Source organism: Mercurialis annua, linkage group LG3 (genome assembly GCF_937616625.2).
Source record: "Mercurialis annua linkage group LG3, ddMerAnnu1.2, whole genome shotgun sequence".
NCBI lineage: Eukaryota > Viridiplantae > Streptophyta > Magnoliopsida > Malpighiales > Euphorbiaceae > Mercurialis > Mercurialis annua.
The window spans coordinates 66,370,035-66,391,142 of NC_065572.1; the positions used below are offsets into that span (position 1 = coordinate 66,370,035).

Here is a 21,108-nt window from a genome sequence, read left to right on the forward strand (position 1 = left end):
TCCAACATCAAAAGAAATTATTTTTAAAACAGTTTCCAACATTTCTGAATACATTTTACAATTATTTCTAAAATTAAACAGTTTAAGGAAATAGTTTTAATTGTTTTAAAAATATTTTCTAACACTTTTGAATAACAGCTTTTGAACTAGTTTCGAACAATTTTTAAAGATATTTATCAACAGTTTTTAACGTTTTCTAAAAATATTTTGCAACGGTTTTTAAAGAATATTTTTAAAAATAGTTTTCAGACTTGTTTCTAAAAAAATTGAAACAGCTTGTTTTTAACATTTTGTAAAATGGTATTCCCTCCGTTCTTTTTTAGTTGTTCATTTAGCAAAATTTATTTGTCTCTAATTAGTTACCCATTTAGAATTTCAATGTGATTTTAGCTATTATTTTTCAAATTTATCCCTTCTTAATAAATGACTCCATGAGTCAATTTACAATGTATTTATTAACTAATAGGGTTATATTTGTATTTTTTCTTATAATTCAAGACAAAACACCCACTATCTTAATATGTACAATTTTAGTTAAATGGGCAACTAAATAAAAACGAAAGGAGTATCAAATACAATTTCCGACAGTTTTTAAAAATATTTTTTATCATTTTGTAAAATGGTATCAAATACAGTTTTCGATGGTTTTCTAATATATTTTCAAAAATTTATAAAAGCATTTGCTAAAATAATTTTATATGATTATAAAAATATTTAAAAGAAATCGTATTTTTGCAAACAGCCAGCTAAAAATAGGTATTTTTTAAAACAACCCTATTTTTAACATTTATGTGTTACTTTAATTCTAATCAAAGCTCTAAAACTATAAATTTGAATTTAATTTCGATAAATATATTTAAATTATAATTAATTATTTAATTATTTAATTTAAAGGTCATTTATAAAAACTAAGTATTTTTAATATTTTCAACCTATTAAGTTTATGAATTGTATCATAATTTTGGTAAGTATTTTTAATTAAAAAAATCATTTTTATTAAATGGTCTTTTTAGATGATCATTAAATTGAATATATTATACAAGAGTTATTTATATATAAAATTCTAATATTTTCTGTTTGAAGGGATTTAAACACATTATTTAAAACGTTACATCACACATTTCATCCTTATAAAATTTAACATTTTATAGCTTATAGTCATTTTTTGGAATATTTTTCAAGTCTACATGACAAGACAGAGCAAATTCCATATCCAACTCGTCGATATTTGGTCACCCCCATTTGAAATTATTTACAATTTAACTCTTAACATTGTTCATTTCTAGCGATTTAAGCATAGTAGCTCACCCATATTGGCCGCATAGACTTCCAAAATTTGAGTCTATAAAAATTAAAAAAAATATTAACATTCCATATCTAAAATATAAAGTGAATTTATAATGATTAGAATTCAACAATTAAAAAAATTTAAAGTTGACAAGTTTGGATGAGCGGAGTAGAATTAAAATCAGTTACGACATTTAATTCAATGCATGAGTGGCAGAATCTCGCACAGGCGGATCCGTACATTCTTTCTGATTGAAATCGGCCATAGATATATATATTTTAAAAAAAAAATCAGTTTTAAATTCCACTCTGGTAGATATGAAAAAATCGCCCATTAAGATTCTCTAATAATTTGCTTTTTCTAAGTAAATTTTCGGAGCATATGGAAATTAAAAGAAGAAGAGGGAAAACAAATTCCGGCAGAGATATTAATAAGAAGGTAAAGTGTCACGGTCAAGAAGCGGATGCATAGAAATGGGAAGGCATGTTGTGGTCTCAGAAAAAGGAAGCATTAACCTAACACTTCTCCTCCACATTTCATGCCCACCACAATCCAACCTCAATTACGACTTCAATTATTTATTTCAATAAAATTTATCATATTAGAAAATTGGTATCCATAAAAAATAATTATATTTTTGTCAAGAAATTAAATAAAAAACACTGAAACTATAATTATAAACAAAAAAAATCAATATTTTAAAATAATTTTTTTTTTATATTGGAGGAATACATATTTATGTTAAAGGTATTTTTGCTGCCTCTGTTAGGGATTCTACTTGGGCAAAGTGGCCCAGACACCCCATGCTATCTACTACTGTTTAAGCCAATAAGGGGCGGGCTTAACCCATATAGAGGTCTCTGTACTTTACACATTTTTTTCCGTAGGTTCTTATACTTCATTTTTATATTATTTGGTTTCTCTACTTACCTATTTTTGATTTTCAGGTCTTTTATGAGTTTTTTCGATCCGGTCCTTTTGTGTGGCTGGAGGAAACAAAAATTGTAAATAGAAGGACTGGAGGAAACAAAAATTATAAGTAGAGGGACTGAAAAAAAACTCACAAAAAAAAAGTGTAAAGTACAGGAACCTCTATATAAATTTGGCCTAAAAAGCGTTGTATATCTAAATATTTTGGCCCACATGCATTCGTTTGTAATATACATGGGCGAATCAAATATCAACATTGGTGAAATAAGAAAAACAGTTTTGAAAAATAAAATCAATAGCAAAGTTATAAATTGAAAAATTTATTTGACCGAATCATATACGACGTTTAATTTGTTTATTTACGAACTAGTACTTTTTCTCAAATTAATGCACGGTGATGAGGTCGCACTCATTCATTGGTGTGAAATGACCTCCACCTCAATGAATTACATTAATGGAGCCGTAACATCTCAGTACCGTGCATGAATTTGAGAAAAAATGGTAGTTTGTGTATGAAAATGAAAAAAAATAAACTGCGTGATTAAAATGAAAAAACATGTAAAGTTAGTGAATTTTTATGACATTAACTCTAAAAAAATCATACATCTTTTTTAAAATAATTTTTTAAAATGTTATACCAATTTTTTATGTAACTTTTAAGTATTAGTTTATCAAATATTAATTAATTAATTAAAATATTAATTTATTCTTTATATTTATTGTTATAAACAGATTATATATTAGCATATTAAATTATTTATATGTGTATCACACGTGAAGTTAAATAAATATTTTTTTAAAAATGATCGTTAGAGTTACAAACAGTTGCTTCAAGAGTAACTTTTGCTCCAGAATGATAAATTTTATTTCTAAAATTTTAATTCAATTTTATATATAATAAAAACTGTTATTTTGATCTTTAGCTTAAATATATGATAATTAAAAGGCTTAATACCTTAAAACCCCCGATCTTATGCCCTTTTCGACCCTATCCCGACATTGAAAGCTTATCAATTTTACCTATTTCGCATTTTATCGTTTCAATTGTATCCATTGAAATCAATGTTCGGACAATATCCTCTATTTAATTATTTTTTATGTAATTTTACTCAATCAGCTTAACTAGTGGTTTCATCAAAGGAAATTTAGGAATTTATCTCAAATATAAAAAAATTTGTATTTTTTACCTCATTACGGAAAAGTTACAGACAATACCTCACTTTTTTCCAAATTTATATTTTTACACCGGGTATTAAAATATTTATAATTTTACTCCGTTATCATTTGCTAATTATAAATTCTTTAGTATTTTATTTTTTACGTAAGTTATTATATAATTATCATAATTATATTTCATTATAATTTAGTTATCATACTGTAGTGTTGTGATAACGGCATGATAATATAGTGATACTGACATGATAATCAGACACTGTTTTGTCATAATATTATCATAACATTATCATATAGATGTTATAAATATTATCATCTCGATATCATATGATAATATTTTGATAACAATATGATAATCAAACATTATTTTACGCATATTTTTTCTGCAGTGCTATGATAACTACATGATAATACAGTTATACTCATATTATAATTAGACGATGTTTTTTATAAAATTGTTTTCTTCTTAGTGTTATGATAATGATATGATAATGTGGTGATACTCATATGATAATCAGATGTTGTTTTATATTTTTGCAGAAAATTGTACTTTGTGCAGAAAATTATTTTTCTCATCATAAAATTATTTTTTATGCAATTTTTTTAGATATAAAGTTGAAAAAAATTCAAAAATAATTTATTTAGATATGAAAGTTAAAATGGATCGTATTCATTACCACAAATTAAGAAAAAAATTGCTAAAATCAAATATGAAAGAGCAGCGGAGCGACGACGAAATGCTAGCGGAACGATGGCGAGCGATGAAGAAACGACAAAGAAAAAAAGAACAAAAATAGAGAGAAGAAGAAGAAGAAGAAGAAGAAGAAGAAGAAAATGGCGGAAAAAAAAACAGAAAAAGAGAAGAAGAAGAGAAAACAAAAAGTTATAGAAGTCACTTACAAAAAAAATAGAATTATAATAAAATACTAATAAAAAATAGGTATAATTATAATATGAACACGTATTAGAAAAAAAAAATGACTATAATAAAAAGGTGAGTTATTTTTTTATCTTTTTCTTATGCAATAAGAAATTATATTATTTAAAAAAATATTTTTTTTAATTATCTCTTTCATCAATTCGACCATTTATCTAATTTTAAGATATTAAATAAAAGAGGCGACGACTATTTAAAAATGGCTTAATTACTGAATTATTTTTAGGAGTTTTTTAACCGTTGGAGAGAAGAGAAATCCACTCTCTCTATCTTTACTTTTGAGAAAAAAATTGATAATTGAAATTTATAATATATAGAGAGGGAGCAGCTGCTCCCTCTATTTCTTTAGTTTCATTATGCTGATGAGAACTTGTACATTCAGCATTATAGTGTCAATGTCATATTTAAATCTAAAAGATTTTTATTTGGATCTCTATTAAATTGTGATAATAAGCGTTTGCTAAAAGCCAATATTTTTTTTTGTTTTCTTATATATTTTTTAATAGATATAGTTAGCATTATTGCTAGATTTTTTAAATCGCTATATTCTATTCATCCTACTGAAATTCAACATTAAAATCTCAAAAATATATTTGAAAAATCTTAGTCAATGCATTAAATGTCACTATTTTTAAAAAAAATTGAAAATAGAGAAAATATATTCTAAAATTCCAGTGTCTTTTTTAAGTTTTTTTTATTTAAATTTTAAAAGTTTCTTTTATTTTTAAAAACAATTTTATGAAATTTTTCTGTTAATAAAAGTGCAAAGTGTGATATACTCACCGGGACTAAATAAGAATATTTGTAAAAAATATAAAAACTAAATAAAGAAATAAAAAATCATTTATAAAATTGTTTATAAAAATATATGGATGAAATAAAAATAATAAAAATATCTTGAGATGAAATAAAAATACAATAAGATTAGGATTAGCTAACCTTGAAAATATACAGTTGAAGAAAACTGGATGTAAATCATGACTGAGAGCTCTGCTCAAGTTCTATGGCCTCTATCTACGCTGTCAAGGTATTTATTTTTATTTACATTTGATCACACGTGTCAAAAAAGTATAGTTTTAATAAAAAAAACAAAAGAAGAAAAAAGATAAAAATAGTAGTAGTGATTAGATAAAGTGAAAACGACCTAATCTTCATCATAATTTGTCCTTAACGGTTTTTGCTAATGATGGAAATTTAGTAGAATTAAATGATAATTACAAAAAAACAACTATGAAGATACCAATGTACGCTTCAAACTTATTTATCATCAAATTTATTTTATATAATGGTTCAGTATATTTTAAAATTAAAAATCCATTTAAGCTATATATCAAATACGAGGAATATATTTAAAACAATCCACTTTAATTTAATAAAATTACCACTTGAAATAAAAAATAAAAAAATTAGCTAAAATTGATACTTTATGATACAAATAAAAAAATGAAAAATATGATATTTTTAGATTTTAATTTATTAATTTTCAGAATTGTATATTCTTTTTACTTTCCTGTAAAAATATCAATACTATAATTAATTTATGCATTGGAGATCTATACTTAATATTTTCTTTAACGAAATCTTCTTGATTCTTATTAAAAAAAAAAATAAGATAATGAGAATTTAACTTTAAAAAATTTGAATAATATAAATTCAATACCACATCAGAATACAATTTGATTAAAAAATTATGCTAAAGGCAACAAAATTATTTTTAATGTGTCTATTTAATGTCCAACATTGTCCAAATTATTCAATATTTTCGTCCCTTTTCTCATTAAGCCCAATGAAAAAGAAAAATATATGATGTTGATTTGGAAATTAAGCATAGTTTGACCCTACAACAAATCAAGGATATAAGCATGCATGTGTGATATATGTATGTCCACGTTTAATGTTGATATATGATTGCTTTAATGTTGCCCATTAGTTAATTAATTATTTGTGAAATTATTATCATTTGACGGTAAATTAGTGCATAACTTCAAACTTATAGTACTGATTTTGACCATTTATTATCACAATCGCAAATATATTGACGAATTCAAATACTCATTAGCCAAAATTAGTTGGCTCTAAGCTACCAAAAAATTTCACTCCATAAGAAATGAAAGGCAAAATGTTATAAAAAGGCCAAACCTTTCACAAAAGTCCCGACCTTTCAATTTTATCGATTTTGGCCAAAAACTGATTATTTGGTTTCACAAAAGTCCTGACTTTTCAATATTTGGCATGCCATATAGGCGCCACATAAGCGTCACATAGGCAAATTGAAATCAAATTGAGAGTTTGCCACAATTGAAACCAAATAATTTGTTTTTGGCCAAAATCGACAAAATTGAAAGATCAGGACTTTTGTGAAACTTTTATGAAAGGTTTGGCCTTTTTACAACATTTGGCCGAAATGAAAATATAAAGTTATCTCTACAAATATGAAAACTTTGAGCGTTAGATTCCATTAATTTCAAAACGACTTAGTATTGTGTGGAAAGTCGAGTTGATCATTATTCATTGGTCGGTACCCACTCGACCCGCCCAGGTTTAATTTGTTAAGATCATATTTAGATATTTATTGATTATGTTTATAAACCTAATCTGAATTCGGACCCGCATTAGACTCACGTTTTTACATATGAATTTAAACTTTAGTTTTGATTAAATATGTAGGCTCAAACAAGTTTTGTAGGAACTTGCTAAAATATTAAATTTTAAATTTGAACTAAATCCTCTATAAAATTGAACTTACATTTAAAAGAGCAAAGTTTAATTAGATCCGACCAGTGTCTACCCGAATTTGGCTCATTAACAAGTGCACAGAGAGACTATACCTTATTACTTATCGGGTTTGGGCATATTCATGCTGGATTAATAAGAACCCATTATTTTATATACAAATCTAATTAAATTAAGTTACAATATGTTGGAATTTAGTATTTATTATTCAAGACTAGTCTAAAAAAATTAAATTTATGCAGATTTTGACTTAGTATTTCGATATAATATAAAATCCTAACTAAATATTAAAAAGTAACACGTAATAAAAATGAGTTTTATACGAATTTAAACCAAGCTTAGTAAATAAATTAATTGTCTAAATCCGGCTCAAACTAGCATAGCTTGGGCGGGTTAGGTGAATACACGCATGGCGCAGTAAACACCTCGGAAAGAGACTCTGGAAGGATATTTCCAACCCAACTGTATAATAGAATAGAGTTATATTATATTGAGTGAACCAACTCCGTCAATGTGGGCCTAACCGGAATGGTTAAGGCGTCTCTTAGTGCATCGAGAGGTTGTAGGTTCGAATCACGCCTCGGTAACTAATAACTAACATGAGACTCTAAAGAGCCGATTTCCACCTCTGACAAAAAAAAAACCAACTCCAGCTAAACGCTATCAACTTATTCTATTGTACAATTTTAGAATTTTTACTTTAGTTAAACATAAAATTTCACTATTCACGTCTCTATAAGTCTTTTGTTTTGTAACTTTTTGACTTTTAAAATTATTTGTTTAATCCAATATTATTAATTTGTGCAATTGTATTTTATATGTTATAACTCTATAATTTTATATTATTATTATCTTATTATTATATTTCTTTATACATGAATTATAATAAAATTAAATAATCAACCGAATAATAAAAATACATAAAAGTTGCATATTTAATAAATTAATAACATTGATTAGACAAACGGTAATATTTTAATAATTACAAACAATTATAATAATAATTAAAATTAGACAAACGTGGATAACTTAGTTTTCATATGAATTATTTCCACCTCCGATATTATTACCATAACATTCACCAAAAGAATTATTAGTATTGCTGTGCTTTAAAAAAATATGTGCTTTCTCAACTTCAATATAAATAAAAAAATTTAGGATCAATTTACTAGTTATACATATACAGGAGAAAATTAATAATTTCAAAAATTAATAATTTTTTGAAAAATTTATTCAGAGTACCTTGCGCGCTACCCAGATCTGATATAAATTTTTACATTTGATTTAAACGCAGCGGTAACATCATAACGGCCGCTGAAAATAAACATCCAGATGGACAAGCAATAAATTAAGAACCCGGACCAGACCCGCTTTGATACCATATTAAAAATATTAATGGAAGTGGTTGATTTTATATAGGTGAGAATGTGACAACTCACATGCATATAAAATACATTTAGATTCAACAATTATCTAATAACTGGAACTAGTAGATAGGTGCAGAGACGGAGGTAAGGTAGGGCCAGGCAGGGCCTGGGCCCTACCTCACTTAAATAAATATATTACCTAAGTTCATTAACTTTCTATGATTTCTAATTAACTTTGTAAAATATAGAAGTAATCAACAATATGCAATGTAATTCATTATTTGGGTTAATCTGTTACTAAAACAATTCATTGAACTTCGTAAACACTATTTTATACTAGCAAAGCTTGTGTTGGAATTTGAATTAGCTTAAAATTCTAATAACGTTAGAAAATGTGTAATAATAGCAAATTCTTATTATCGTATAAATTATCTTGAATTTTTTTCTTACGTTACAGTCATCTTAATTTTAAAATTTCAGCATTTTTTAATACAAAAACATGCTCTTAATTCTTCTAATTCTTTTTAAATACGGCGAATTTAATTTTTATAAATGTACATAATATGCATTAACAACTCAGTAATTTGAATTTTTATTTTATTAGAATAAATTTAATATCTATAAATACATGTAATGTTCATTAGCAACTCAACAATTTAACTAAATTTTTCATTATATTTTTTCTAAATTCTCGTATGTCCATCTGAAAAAATTGGTATCGATTAATCGGACCATAGTTTGAAGGTAATTAAACTTTTAAATATAAATTTTATATAATGCGTTCTTTATTTTCCATTCATTTTACATTTGAAAAATTAATAATCATACTTTTTGTTGTATTATCATGATATGATGTTTGATTTTTTTTAAATTAAATATGTGCCCTACCTTAGTTTTAAGGCTGGCTTCGTCACTGGATAGGTGGTTACACTTATAAACTCATTTATATTAGCATTCCTTAGCTATGTGGGATTATCTTTAACACAATGTCATGTCATATTAGCTATAATATAAATGTGCATATATTTGGCAACACTCGAAAAGATGATAAACCAAACTGAATTTTTTAAAAAATTATAGTATATTTGGCAAAGAAAACACAATTTGAATGTAGATAAGAATATCTTTTTCATAAAGAATAATACAGTGAAAATATTCTTTTAGAGTTAGATATAGAGTTTATAATCGACCATAAATGGCCTAAGTATACTTAAACGCGGCGAATAAATCCTAATTCACTCATGATCGATCAAGTTCGAAACAATTGAACATGAAACTCAGTCAGCAACATAAGAAAAAAAGTAGCTTGAACTTAACTTGACAACTTAGAACGCAAGAGAATAGGCAGATATTTGTGGTCCATGAATGGCATAAAATGAAGCTCCACCCCCACAGAAATGAAAAGGATATAGACCAAAGAAAAAGATTGTAAGATTGACTGGAGCAGAAGCAGAATAAGACTATATCAATTGATAAATGTTGTTTTTGGAGGATCATATCTATTCCTACCCTAAGTGGTCCTTAACACTTTCTATGGTCATTCAAAGTGGGCTCCTCTACTTACCTATCCTACATAAATTAACCTTCAAACTTAATTTAATTTCTTGTCGTTTCATTTAGTTTGGAGAAATATTTGCCCTCTTTTATATACACATTTGATCATGGGTTGTTCGCATCTAGCTACACTTTAAGTACTTAAGTAATCATGCATGTGAAGGTAAATTATGTACAAATCTAGAGGCGGGAAACAAAGTGTGTAAAATTCAGAGAGTAACAATATATTAAACATTTTGATTCATCAATTTGGTAAAATGAGACAACTCCCATTAAAAGCATGGATTTTAATAATGCGACCAAATCAAATAAATTCACGTAAGAAATCCACGTCGGACAAGACATGTTCTGAATATAATTTTCTTTAATTTTTAAAATTAATAGATCAGACTATCTATTTTTTTGAAATTATATATCTGTCAATCGGTCAAAGTTATAAATTATAAAAAATTATCTTATTTTAATTTTACGTTTAGAATAATTTTGATGCTGAAAGGTATACAAGCAGTATTTTTAAAAATATAGCTAAGAAGTATAAGTAATAAAATTCAAAATTATTGTAATTGGTACATTGTTATATTTTTAATAGCAATTCAGGTCTTATTAATAACTATTTAAGATAATATTTTATTAGCATTAATATGTTATATCTTTTTTATTATATCAAATAAAAAACTTTTTTTATTGTATGTTTACAGCAATAAGTAAAAGTACATGCTGCCAATTTAGATATTTTTATAGTGGAAACTAATAAATTCAGTGTGAGTAATTCAATTAATAAATACTAAAATTGACTCAAGAACAAATTTTTTTTAATTCGGAACTAGTATATATAGCTTTAGCCAAAAAAACTAAATGATACAACCATAGGATTAAATACTGACTATTAAGAATTACAGTTCTGGCAGTAATGTTAGGCTGGAAATTATCTTATGCATGTTCATCAATTATGATTATGTCATACTCCTAATCAAATAAATCCAATTTATAAGAACATATATATCTAACTAAATTAGCATAGAGTACTAAACATAATCATGACTTTTTGTATAGAAAAATTAATTGAAATCATTACTATGTTCAATTAATAAATACATAGGTATATTTTTGAACTTCTAAAATAAAGCCTGAATATAACAAATGATCAATTCCAACTCCATTCTACTCATTCTAAAATATACTAAATCAAATATATGATCAAAAAAATAAAAATTGGTATACACGTATATGAAATGATCTGGCACATAATTAAAGTTATTAACTGATCAATATATTAATCCCAAATTAATTAAGTATCCATGTAAAGTTTGAATGTGCATGATCTCAAACCCTAACCCTAAACCTAAACCTAACCCTAATTATAAGATAAAGATTAATTAAAGGGAGGAATGGAAAGGCAAGAAAGTATATAGTAGAGGAATCCCAAAGTTTCCCCCAACAAAGGTGCAGAACAAAGTTAATTAAAGGCTTTAAAGGCAAAATTGAAATGATTACTTGAATGGAGATTGGACCCACTTTTTTTAATTTATTTGAATAATATAATATTTCCTTTCTAAGTCTCTCAAAATTAATTTTTTCTTTTGATTTGGAATTGGGTCCCACGCTCGGCCACCACTGTCTTTATGGATTGAATGATAAAAAGAGCACCTCACGTGGACTCTGAACCAAAGGCTCTGCCCCTCCAACCACAATAACCTCCCTCTTCCAAAATCAAATAAATATATCAAATAATACATTCTTCTTCTTCTTGTTCCATTCTTGATTTTTATTTCACTTATAAAGTTGGAACAAATTTGATAAAAAATAATAATATTATAATACAATTCCATTCTTGAGTTTTCTTTAAACAGATATATACAATGAAAATAAAATTCTCGATATATTTCTTTTTAACTGCAAAAGAATTACTATTTTGTTGCATACCCTAATAGTTAAAATTCCTATTAATTTTTGTTTAAAATAGTCATCAAATTTTGATTAATTTAAACTTTGGTACAATAAATTTTAAAAGACTTAAATTCTTTTAAGTAATTTGTTTCTTGAGAGGGTAATTTATAAAAATTAACTATACAAACTATAAATTTTAGCTTAATTTGTAATTTTTGATACAAATTTTTAATTTTGAGCAATTAAAAATACTGGTTAACTTTCTAATTAGAAAATTTTAATTTGAACTCCAAAACAACAAATGTCGGAGTATGATATGCCAGTATACATCATTTTATCTAAAATTAATATGTTTTTTTGATTATTGTAAATGAATAATAATATGTATTTTATATAAAAATATAGTAGTTGATATAGTTGATTTTTAAAAAAATTAAAAAGTATTGTTTTAATTATTTTGAAGAAACTAAAATAAAAAAAAGTCATAGATCCAGCACATAAACAGAGCTATAATTATTTATAATAAAAAAAATGAAAAATAATTTGCTTTTAAAAGGTATACTCATATAATTCCCACTCATTAACTTTGTTGCTTAAAGCTTGCCCTCTTCCCCTTATCCTTTCTCTCTCTAAAAACTTTCTCCTTCTCTCTCTATCTTAACATCAATTCTGAAGAGAATTCCAGTCCAAGACCCACACAAACTTATTAAACTACTATAATCTTTCATCTTCCAATTAATAAAATAATAATCAAAACCCACAAAATTACGAAAATACAACAAAAGAAATTCGAGAAACCACATATTTTCATGCCATCATGGAAGGAGGAGATGATCATCAGCTCCACCACCACCACCACCTCCACCACCACCAACAGCAGCAGCAGCAGCAGCAACACCACCACCGTCCGACGTTCCCATTCCAATTACTTGAAAAGAAAGAAGACGAGCCTTGCTCCTCCTCCTCACCCTACCCTTCTTCTCTCCCGCTCTCCTCCTCCATTGAATTACCCAACACTAATATTAACAACACGAACGCAACCCTAAGCCGCTCTTCTTCCTCTGCTCTCCAAATTGCTCCGGCGGAACCGTCCAAGAAACAACCACCGAAGCGAACTTCAACTAAAGACCGACACACTAAAGTCGACGGACGTGGCCGTAGAATTCGCATGCCTGCTCTTTGTGCTGCTAGGGTTTTTCAGCTAACTCGCGAGCTAGGTCATAAATCAGACGGCGAGACCATCGAATGGTTACTACAACAAGCTGAGCCAGCGGTGATCGCAGCTACAGGAACAGGTACAATTCCGGCGAATTTCACTTCTCTAAACATTTCTCTACGTAGCTCAGGTTCAAGCATGTCCGTCCCGTCTCAGTTAAGATCAGCCAGCTTTAATCCAAATTTCTCAATGCAACAACGACGTAGTTTATTCCCCGGAATCGGACTCGACACTTCACCGACGCCCACATTTTTAAATTTCCAAGCGAGCAATTTCAATACAGTTCTTCAAGCTAAACAAGAATTACGTGAGAGTAATTCTTCACTCGAGCTATCGACAGAAACTGAAGAGAGTTTAAGCAGAAAACGACGGTCCGAGCAAGATTTATCATCGCAGCAACATCAGATGGGAAGTTATTTACTGCAGTCAAGTACGGGGGCACTTCCGGCAGCTAGTCATAGTCAAATTCCGGCGAACTTTTGGATGCTGGCTAATCCTAATAATAACCAAGTTATGAGTGGTGACCCTATATGGACATTTCCTTCAGTTAATAACACTGCTGCTTTGTATAGAAGCACTACTTCAAGTGGCTTGCATTTTATGAATTTTCCTACTCCGGTTGCTTTGCTGCCAAGTCAGCAATTGGGCGGTGGTTCTAATACAATTGGCGGCGGAGGAGGAGGTGGTAATGGTGGTGGTAATAGTATGAGTGAAGGCCATTTAAATATGCTAGCGGGGCTAAACCCTTATCGGCCTTCTGGCATGTCAGACTCACAAGCAAGCGGGTCACACTCGCATCACGGTGGCGGAGGCGGAGGAGATGATCGGCATGATACAACGAGTCATCACTCATAAGTCACGACCGCCGCAACATAATCATCATCGTCATCCACAGCAACGCCATCATCGTATCATCCCTTGCTTGTGTAGTTAATTTGATGTGTAACACACGTGAGGTTTGATTTGTTTTTCTTGAATTTGAGTTTTGTTTTCTTTTTGGTTAATTCTTGAAATTTTTTTGTGTGATTAATATGGGATTTTAGGGTTTGATCAAGAGATTACAATATTATTTATTTTAACATGGGTATTTGGCTGGTTTTGATAAGAAAAGAAGAAGAAAAAAAAAATCTCATAAATTTGTGTTCTTTTCTTTTTAATACTAATGCTTACTACACAATAATATCCCATCATCATCATCATTGTTTGTGCAAATTTAAATTCTTTTTCATTCCTCTTTTGTTTTTATTTAATTCATTCCATAGCTACTAGATAGCTCTACCCATCTATACTTATAATTGACATATAGGCGTTCAGTTTTGTGTTTTACAACTCAGTGTTTTAAAAACCGAATTAAATCAGACTGATTGAAGTAAACTAGAGGTCTATTTGATTTGTTTCATCTAAACCTATTCGAATTAGAAAAGAAAATGTAAAAATTGGAAGTTATTAAACGGTTTAGTCCGTAAAAATTGTATTAGTTTGGTTTATTGGAAACTCAGGCAAATGAATTATAGCAAATGAATTATAGTAAAGGATTAATCCGATCCTTCAACTTATAATTCCGGATGAAATAATTTACTTTCAAACAAGTGTAATGACTCAATATCCTTAATCATGACCTGAAAATTGAAAGTGTTGTTTCTATTGACTAAACAACAGAAATGTCCTTATTTGATTAAAATACTTAAAAACGAGTTACTTGATTCTGAATCACAATTTCAGGAACCGAGTTGACCTTTTACTTAGTAAATTATATAGCCATCTTTTACGAATATCTTTTGTATGTGGACTAGACCATGAGGTGGTGGTGAAAAGGCTATAAAGTTAGTGAAGTGAAAGAGATGAAACAGTGTTACACTTACTGCAATGCAGACTATAAAATGTTAAAAAAAATGTAAACTGATCAAACCCTTTTATTATTAATTTTTTAACATTCATTCTGATTCTAAAATCTCTGCCATGAATCTCAAGGTTTACTGCATCAATGATTAACATTTTTGTGTAGAGAGGGGTTAAATACTATAGGACTGGAGGGTGGGGGCCCATGACCCTTATCAGTTCCAGGTGTTGGCTCAGGTGGGTGGGTCCCACATGCTGGTTATTGCCCAAACCAATGTACAATTTCACTGACAAACAGGTGGATCATTCTTCTCTCTCTTTTTTCTTTTTTTAGAGAGAAGAAATAAAAATTTTAAAATTTTAAAAAATTTAAAAAGAAAAGAAAAAAGGAGTTGTTTTGCTGGCACCATAGAGATCGGTGGTGGGTGTTGATGACCCTACATATAACAGAGAGGACCCACCTTTTTAATTAATCTGACCCGTCCGTTTTGTATGGGGCCACTTATTTTGTTGATGGGCATATTGAATGATTGGGTCTTACCTCAGCTAGCTAGTCATTACTTAGTAGTAGTAGTAAGAAATTTTTAGAATCTAAAGAGTTTTTTTTTTCATCTTTAATTTAGTCAAAATATTGCGATGAGGTTTTATTTTTATGGAGAGATTGATGTTTGATTATTGGTTTTATGGGTCCTAAAGGTTCTTCTAACCTATAAATCATGCAACCTTGTTTGTGGGTTAGGGTTCATGCAATAGTATATTCTTGTAATATTTGTAGTGAGTGATGTCAAATATCACTACTATTCCCGCCATTTTAATGGGAGATATATAGGGTATGGGGATATTCTTAAACTTTATTGTAGAAAATTAAGAGATTATTTTTTTCAAACGATAGAAATTCATTAAAAAAATACAAGTACAACATATGAAAGTCACATCACAACTCATATTATAATCTTTCAAATTTAAACAATTAGAAGCTAAGTAACAATTCCGGATAAGCAAAAAATAATCAAAAGTGAGAAAAAATCCGTGACTATGTTTCCGCATAAACTTAACAACGATGAAACTATGTTTCTCGTAGACGGAGTACTTGGATAGTTCTTCTTCCGATTTTCTTTTGAAACCGCTTTATCCGGTTGAACCTAACATTCCAATCTTCATCTTCAATGAATTCTTATCAAAGATAACCCGACAAACCTCCTTACTTTTAGATCAACAAACCTCCCTACTTGGAGAAGAACGAAAGATACGAGATGATTAAAAAACTGGAACAATAAAAAATAACCGGCGACAGACGACTGGAGAGGCGGCTCTCCATCCCGCCCCTTATAGCTCTGCCTCTAATTGTATTTGTTTTTTTTTGGTTGTCCATCCGGTTTTCTAGGCTTCGCCCTGACTAATCTAGATCCGACCCGAGTCGCGCATCTGGCATGGTGGGCGAGTATGCCAGCCGAGATTTTCTATATTCACAAAACTCGAATATGAGACCTTAGTTAAGCGATATTAAACCGCTTACCACTTGAAACAACCTCCGTTGGTTGCATTTGTTTTATTTAATTCTACGTTTTAGCATTTTTATTTACATAAAATTTAGATTCATGCTAATTGAGATGATGAAAATTCTAGCCATATTAACAGATATAACGTGTAAAAATAATGGAGTATAGTGTATGTGTTGAAGTAGTAGTTGTGTCAAATGATATCAAGTGTTACTTCTCGCACCTATTGTTTTTATCATGATTAACTTCATTTTGATTCGTACAAATTTTATCTTAAAATAATTGAATGTATATTGTATGTTAGTAAAATGACAGCACCGTGTGGAAAACGGTCTTAATTTATTGTATTGTTTGCGTACATATGAATCCTTAATCATATCAAATATTCAAATAGTTAATCTTTCATGAGCATAGTCTAGTATCGGCGAACTATATTCTAAATTATAAAATTCAGTTTCAAACGTGATATTTTCTTTAGGTTTAATTGTAAAATTTAAGGTATTTTGCAATTTTAATAGGCATTTTCAATGAATTTTTTAAATAAATCCTCGAGAAAGAAATAAACATTTAGATAGATAATTCTTTTAATAATCAATTGTTGAGGGGGGAGGAGGTGATTCTTCGGTATTTGTCCAATAACCGTCATCTCTCCGCTCATATTTTTCTCTGTCCTTTTTCTTAAGTCGTCCCATAATGGAGAATTGTGTGTTTTATTTGTATTTGTTTATATTTATGTTGATCAGTTTGAACTCTAATTAAAGTGTTTACTTATAAATTATGATGTGTTGGTGTGTTTTTAGTCTGTTCAAACTCAGATTTGTATGTTATGAATTATTGATGAATCAAGTTTGTACAACTCAAGCAGGTATAAAAAAAATTCCACTTTAGATATCTAAGAGCATCTTCAATGCACTCTCCAAATATATCAAACTCTTTAATTTAGAGAGTTTCATGCAAAATTTGAAGTCCAATGGACTCTGCATAATTTAAATTTAAAGAAGAGAGTGAGTTTGGCTCTCCACATATGGAAAGTCAAATTCACTCTCTACTTCTTATCTTCTTAATAAAATTTCAAATTCAAAATATATAAACTATCTTTTTGTTTTAAAAATATGTGTTTTGATTTTATTTTAATATAAAAAATTATAGAAATGAAAATTATAATAAAAAAGTAAATATAATAATTAAATAAATTAATACTTATTGAATAAAACGTTATATTTAGAGAGTCTATTGGAGTAAAATTAAAAAGTGTGCTCTTTATATGCAAGATGCTCTCTATTTTATGAAATATGCTCTCTAAAATAGAGAGTACCATTAGAGATGCTCTAAGATGATATGCGAACAATTAATTTATATATGTCTTAGCATATATTTATTATTTTGTAATTGTGACTGCAATGTTTATTAGCAATATAAATCTTTTTTCAAACAAAATTGAATCCGATTTGAATTTTGAAATTGAATCTACGAAGTAATTATATATTCTACTATAAGAAATTACTCATCTGCAAGCAGAATTAAAAAAGAATAGAAAAATGAAAAAAGTAGCAATAATAGTTTGAAAGCAATAGAGTATAGTGCTCCCTAAAGGACATTAATCCAATTGAATAGCACATGTTTTGACATTTATTGTTCTGTGATGTATTGTATGCGAAATTGGTGTCAAAACCCATCATACCTAATTCACAATCCTCTTCCTCAAATTGCACATGCCCATGACCCATTTTCTATGGACCCTCCATCTACCCAAATCCTATCATTTGTGCCCGTAAATAGAATGATTAGACCATCTAATTAATCCCACAACTCCGTACCTATTAGGCAAAACAAACAAAACTCTAACTAATCAGACGTTGTTAAGGCTTGCAATTGGCCCATAAAATCTCTTAATTCCACTTTTTTTAAGTGATTAAATTATGGGCCCATGAAATCTATTAATGGGATTAGATGATTAAATGTTGTAATATAACAGAACCATGTGCTTATCTTCTGGCATTTAGCCTGCAGGTTGGTTGTTAGCATGTATATATGAGAGTGGGTGTTGACCCACCATTGATCACAACACCTCTCACCCTCCCAAATGTTTTGTGTTTCTAACTTTGGTTGCACCAATGGTGTCACTGTTTAGCCACCGGATAATCATCACTGGTTGGTAAATCAGTTTTCCGTCGATCAAAAACTGAAATCTGTCGCTAAATTATAATTTATGTTGGTAATTCTCTATTTTCTAGTAGTGATGGATGATTTAATTTTATTTCTAATTTACAAAAGAATAGAGGGTAGCGTTTGTAATTTAGTAAAATAATTAAAGGTGAATTGTTTATTTTCGAATCATAAATTTATGGACCATATTGATTCTATACTCTTATAAAATAGGAAGCACAATCAATAAAGATATTTTTATCACGTCACATGAAAAGTTAAAAAATCAAGACTTAATCACAAAAAAAAATCCCACCTTTTAGCCCATTTTCAAATGCACTCTGACGTTGCAATTTTATCAGTTGCACCCTAATTCGCACCTTTGGTTTTCAATTACACCCTCAAGTACCAAATTGATCTCTTTTTCATTTGAAAAAAGTTAAAATAAGTCATCAATTTTTAACTTTTTATGTGGAAAAGAGTTTAAACGAGTACTTTATAAGGGTTTTTATGAATTGTTTCCGAATAAAAAAAGTCCAATTTGATCTTGAGGGTGAAATTGAAATTTAAAGGTGCGAATTAGGGTGCAACTGACAAAATTACAACGTCAGGGTGCAACTGAAAAAGGGCTAAAAAATAAGGGTTTTTTTGGTGATTAAGCCAAAAATCAAACATTAACATTCAAAATGAAGAATGACTTGATATTGTATACCATAGAATGAACGGTCACTCTTCAAACCGTTTGTTTTGATTGTCTCTGGTTTCTTTTCTATTTTCTTTTTTCTATTTGTTCATTAGCCGAGTTTAGATGGATTTAATGTAGATCCAATAAAACTTAATACTTTTAAATGTAAAGTTTAATACAAATGCGATTAGAGTCTAATGTTTATTGTCCAAATCAAGGATATATATGTAAGTTATGACTAATTTTTTTGAACCTATGTAAACATTAATTAAATTTTAAATTTCAAACTTGAACGTAAATAAGAATGCCCTAATAAGAGCTTAATGACGTGCTTAAAGGGAAAAAAAGTATTTATAGTCTTAATTTCTATATTATTTAAATTAGCGGTTTATTCTCATATTATTCGCCAGTTCCAAACCGTAACTTTTATTTTTTTATCTTATTTTGAGATATTATGATTGGATCACTCCAAAAACCTGTAAAATGAGATAAGAAAATGAAATGTAGAGTTATGATGATGGCAAACCAACCAAAGAGCTCCTCAGTCCTCACTGAAATTGCTGGTCTGGGTGCCCCACATTTACGAGTGGGTCAATAGTAGCAGCCAGCAAGATATTTCTCTTTTTTTTTTTGGCTCCTCAGCATTGCCATCAGTTGCTGTATACACTCGTGGTAGCAATGGAATCAGAATTATCGTATAAAATGATAAATTGCAGTGTTATATTGTAGAGTAAATGTACATATTGGACCCTCGTGTTAGTTTCGATTTTGAATTTGGACACTCGTAATTTTTTTTAAATTAGAGGTACCTGAGTTACAAATTTTTTTTGCATTGGATTGTCCAAACCTAAAAGTGCCATATTTGACTAGCCAACACATCATTGACGTATTAACTTCGAAAGTTCACATTACTCAGTCACTAACAGATATGTGGTATTTTTTAGATTCGGAGGTCCGATATTTTTTTTTATATAAAAGTACGTACTTCCATCTTAAAAAAAGGTTCATGAGGGTCTAAATTTAAAACTGAATCAAATGTGAGAGTTCAATAAATACATTTGACCTGGATTATATATTGAGAGATAATTTTTAAAATTAATTGAGTCAAACCATAATGTATATAAAAGTTTAATATTAATATGGATACTTTTTAAAAGCTCCAGCTCTGTCATTGCTCATGGATAAACAATTTTACTACCAAAATTTAATTAGTTTTGCGTATGTGACAATCGAAGTACATTTTTTATCTAAAAATTTATCATTTATGCATAATTAGTATATTTTTTATAAAATAAATTTATACATACATGCGCTAATTTTTCAAAAGAAAGAAAACTTAATAGCTATGTGGTAAAAGTAAATAAAATCTGGCTACTACTACGTACTTTGGCCAGATTCACTATCGTTAAGTAATAGATGAATTTTATTGTTCATAGTGAATTTAAACATATTTATAAAAATACTGATAAGAAGTTTAGACATGTAAATAACACTACACATGATGTATGGTAGTAGAGTGAAATAACGAAAGTGAAAAGGGATAGTAGTTGGTAAAGAATGCATGTGTGATGTCGGCAACATTTATATTATTTTCATTTTCATTTTGCACTTTTTAAATGCCTCAAAATTAAGGGCACATATAAATGTCATTGTGGTAACACTACAATTATATGAAAGTTGGATTCTAATTACATAGAAAAATCATTTGTAACCATAACTAACTATACACCATTTTCTTGGGAACTTCCCATCCAAACATGGAGGAGGAGCCTACAACCATATGTCCATATCTAACTTTCTTTTCATCAAATGCTATCATAAATTATTTATTTCATATTTGAGTAGAATTTAAAAT

General features: G+C 28.7%; 1 protein-coding gene across 1 annotated transcript; it reads left to right on the forward strand.

Moving 5' to 3' along the window:
* Positions 1 to 12,448: 12,448 nt before the first annotated feature.
* Positions 12,449 to 14,164, forward strand: LOC126674657 (transcription factor TCP14). The gene has a single exon (XM_050369137.2). The coding sequence runs from the start codon at positions 12,687 to 12,689 to the stop codon at positions 13,938 to 13,940; it is 1,254 nt and encodes a 417-aa protein (XP_050225094.1). The 5' UTR covers positions 12,449 to 12,686; the 3' UTR covers positions 13,941 to 14,164.
* Positions 14,165 to 21,108: the final 6,944 nt, after the last annotated feature.

Bases quoted from the DNA above. Each gene is read 5' to 3' on its own strand.
- LOC126674657 (XM_050369137.2), top strand. From the start codon at position 12,687: ATGGAAGGAGGAGATGATCATCAGCTCCACCACCACCACCACCTCCAC.